The following is a 3491-nucleotide window of genomic DNA, read 5'->3' as shown; positions in this document are numbered from 1 at the left end:
ACATAGACCCTAACATAGGTCCTACAGTGATTGGTCATAACATTACACACATTCAACTACTTCCTCAGCAAATGCAACATGCATCTCAAGAGGCCCATAATATGTTAGAGACAAATGTTTTGTAGCTACTGTTTAGTAAAAATCATACGTTTAAAAAACATTGCATTTAGGGAAAAAAAATCACATTTATGGAACAACTAGTGAAAAACGCTTGTTAAATTAAATTAAAGTGTGGGAAGAATATGATCAAATCCATAGCACCTACAGTCTTGTCTAGTCGTTTGGTTAAATATAGTCAAGTGAAATTTGAATCTAGTGACCTATGTGTAGAAAGGCCTGTGCGAGGAATATGGTGGGGGGCATAACCAGACACATCGATATTAAACTATCATTCCATCAAATCACCAGGTTTATTTATTTGTGATTTGTCTTATTTTTCAATGACAACACTTTCTTACATCCTCTATAGAGAAACAAGTGCACCCGTCTGATGTATTGCATATCTAGCATATAAATATCCACTATATACAGAGCTAATAGATAGAGATAGATAGATAGATAGATAGATAGATAGATAGATAGATAGATAGATAGATAGATAGATAGATAGATAGATAGATAGATAGATAGATAGATAGATAGATAGATAGATGACGCGGGATTGTGGCATTACAATAAATAACATATTCACATTAAAAAAACATTAGCAACAACTTATCAAATTTCTTTCAAAAGTCATAATAACTAAAGAAGTTTTCGCGCGAGACATCTGCGCTGACTCCCAATTGATCACGCGAGAATGAAGATGGAACTCGCGGATTGGTCGCTTGAACGCCAATTAAATCGAGGCTGAGTCGATCCTTCCTGACAGGGAATTGAGATAAAAAGTTTGAGGTGGACACGCAAGTAAAAGTTTGGAGAGTTGGAGGGAGTGGGTTAAATCCAGAGAGAAGATGAGCGACACAGAGGCATCTGAGCAACCTCAGCCCGAAAGAAAAGTTATCGGTAGGGGTTCAGTGACTTAAGCTGCAATACGTTTATTTAAGACATGTTACAGATCACAGTAATGAATACGTAAGGTATATGGAAACGGGACTGTCGGGTTTAACTGACATAATTGTTTGTATTGATCAGCTGTTTTTTTCTGATCTTGTCTTTTGCTTTACCTTTCGACAGTATGGTCTTTCAGAAAATGGTTTCATTTTGTGGCGGACTAAAATAAAGTTGATTTCATTACTTCCACGTGCTACTTTACATGTATAGTTTTGAGAAAAAATGTAGCTATATGCTTTTAGAAACCACATGGTTGCCGTCAACCTATTTGAGATTTGTTTTATTCTGGAGTAATTTCTCACTTGGCGGTCTGAATGTCTCTTGTTGGGATTTAATATTCTGTTTCTGTAATTACAGCGTAAAGAGAAATAAAAGGAACATGTCTGGTAGGATCTAAAGTTTTTCATATTTTAAGCAGGACAGTGTTTGGCTGTTTACACAGTGAGACTGCGTTGATGACCCGCATTTCTGCGTGCTGTCACCATGTGCTTTATGTGGGAGGGATTTAACTGCAGGTGTGCTGCATGTAGTTAGGTAAAAGATTTATATTATCAGTCATATGTTAGGTGTTATGTTAGGTCTGTAGGTGGCATAGTTATAAGAAAACCTCTTCCTATCGAGCCAAAAACGAGTGTATTTTCGTGTACCTTTATGTCGATAAAGTTGTGACCTGCGTTTGAGTGGGCAAGGTGGTTGAAGGGTCTCAAAGTTTGTAGTTAATTTACACACATGGCCCACAGTGTCCAAATGAGTCGGTTCCCCGGGCTTTGCTTCAGCATAAGCATAAATCTGTCAGATCTTCTCACTTGATGATGTTGATACTATTTTTCTTATCTATTGCAGCGACGGGTGTACAGGGAACTGTGAAATGGTTTAATGTTCGCAATGGATATGGCTTCATTAATAGGTATGATTATAGTACTGAAAGGACTCCTCACCTGTGTGTAATTGTATTTCTAATCAAATGTTTCAGTTGTTGGTTTTATACCCATCTGTTAAATTTTCAGAAAATATATTGACTAAAATATTATTTGATGATAATGTAATTGAATGCTTTGTTTCACAGAAACGATACAAAAGAAGATGTGTTTGTTCATCAGGTAATGAGTTTGCTTTATAAATGCATCGCAATATTTAATTTGGACTATTTTAAATGATTTTAAAATAGAAAGGTTATGGCGTAATAGCAGTAGTGCGTTTTGAACAAATGTTTGGCTCCAATGGTAAGTGCTGCACATAAACATGACATTCTTCCATAGTAAGTATAAATGCCATTATAAAAATTAAAACGTATTGAGATCACCTATCACCTTTACAGTTATCTTAGAATTCAAGTGTTTTTAAGATATCAATATTCATTGTCAATGGCTTGACTTGCAGTTTAATCAACCCAGCATTGTTGAAAATTGATGTTATACTAAAGATGTGCCTTTGCTTTTGTGCAGACTGCAATAAAAAAGAATAACCCAAGAAAGTTCCTCAGAAGTGTGGGGGATGGTGAGGTTGTGGAGTTTGACGTTGTCGAAGCAGCTAAGGTAAGTGGTATCTGGATGAATCCAAAGAGTGTTATATCTTGTATATTCTCTAAAACTCAGCCTGTGTTTCAGGGCTCAGAGGCAGCAAATGTGACTGGTCCAGGGGGTATACCTGTCAAAGGCAGTCGATATGCCCCAAATAAACGAAGATTCCGTAGGCGATTTTACCCCCGTAATGCACAACCTGCTGAAGGAGAGGAAACAGCTGGGGGAGCTCCAGCAGGGCCCATATCGGAGGGAGAGGGCAGTGAAGAGAAGGGAGCCCCTCGGCCACGTCCTCGGCGCCAGCGGCCACGCAGAAGACCTGTTCAGCCACAAGGCGAGGTGAGGTCCTTTTAGTGCTTTTTAACCACAGGTCTAGTGTTCCTTAAATTAACAGAAGCAATGAAACCTTGTTAGTGTGAACCAGTGTGAATTTTCAATATTTGAGTTATGATATTAGGCATTTAAACGGCTAATTTTGCTTAATTAGCGCATACAGCTGGTCAGTTTTCTTGTCTCCACTCTAGGAAGAAGGAGAGAAGAATGAGGAAGTAGATGGTGCCCAGCAGAGGCCGCCACCACGCAGGTTCAGACCTCGAGTTCGAAGGTTCATATCATCAATTGTATGTTTGGACCTGATTAAGTATGCAAGCAGTCTTATTTTATTGTTGTTGTCTTGAGTCTAGTTCACAGTGGTGTTAAGTTGAAATGGAAAGTGGAAATAAGGAGTAGGGACAAATGTTAAGATCCCCTACATTTTGAAAAGTGTATTTAAGGCTGGAAAAAGTCTTGAGTGATGTGTAGTTTTAAATAAAATTATATTCATTTATAATGCTTGATTTACCAGTTCTAATCACCCCTAATTTGCATTTATTTATATATATATATATATATATATATATATATATATATATAATATAT

General features: G+C 37.3%; 1 protein-coding gene across 1 annotated transcript; it reads left to right on the top strand.

Moving 5' to 3' along the window:
- Positions 1–836: 836 nt before the first annotated feature.
- LOC141331512 (Y-box-binding protein 2-A-like) lies at positions 837–3250 on the top strand. Its single transcript, XM_073836571.1, has 6 exons — positions 837–1005; positions 1897–1960; positions 2120–2153; positions 2499–2588; positions 2661–2912; positions 3098–3250. The coding sequence occupies exons 1-6, from the start codon at positions 954–956 to the stop codon at positions 3248–3250; spliced, it is 645 nt and encodes a 214-aa protein (XP_073692672.1). The 5' UTR covers positions 837–953.
- Positions 3251–3491: the final 241 nt, after the last annotated feature.

This window comes from Garra rufa, chromosome 3, assembly GCF_049309525.1.
Source record: "Garra rufa chromosome 3, GarRuf1.0, whole genome shotgun sequence".
Taxonomy (NCBI): domain Eukaryota; kingdom Metazoa; phylum Chordata; class Actinopteri; order Cypriniformes; family Cyprinidae; genus Garra; species Garra rufa.
The sequence above is the reverse complement of the archived record's forward strand: the minus strand, read 5'-3'. Positions and strand labels throughout refer to the sequence as shown.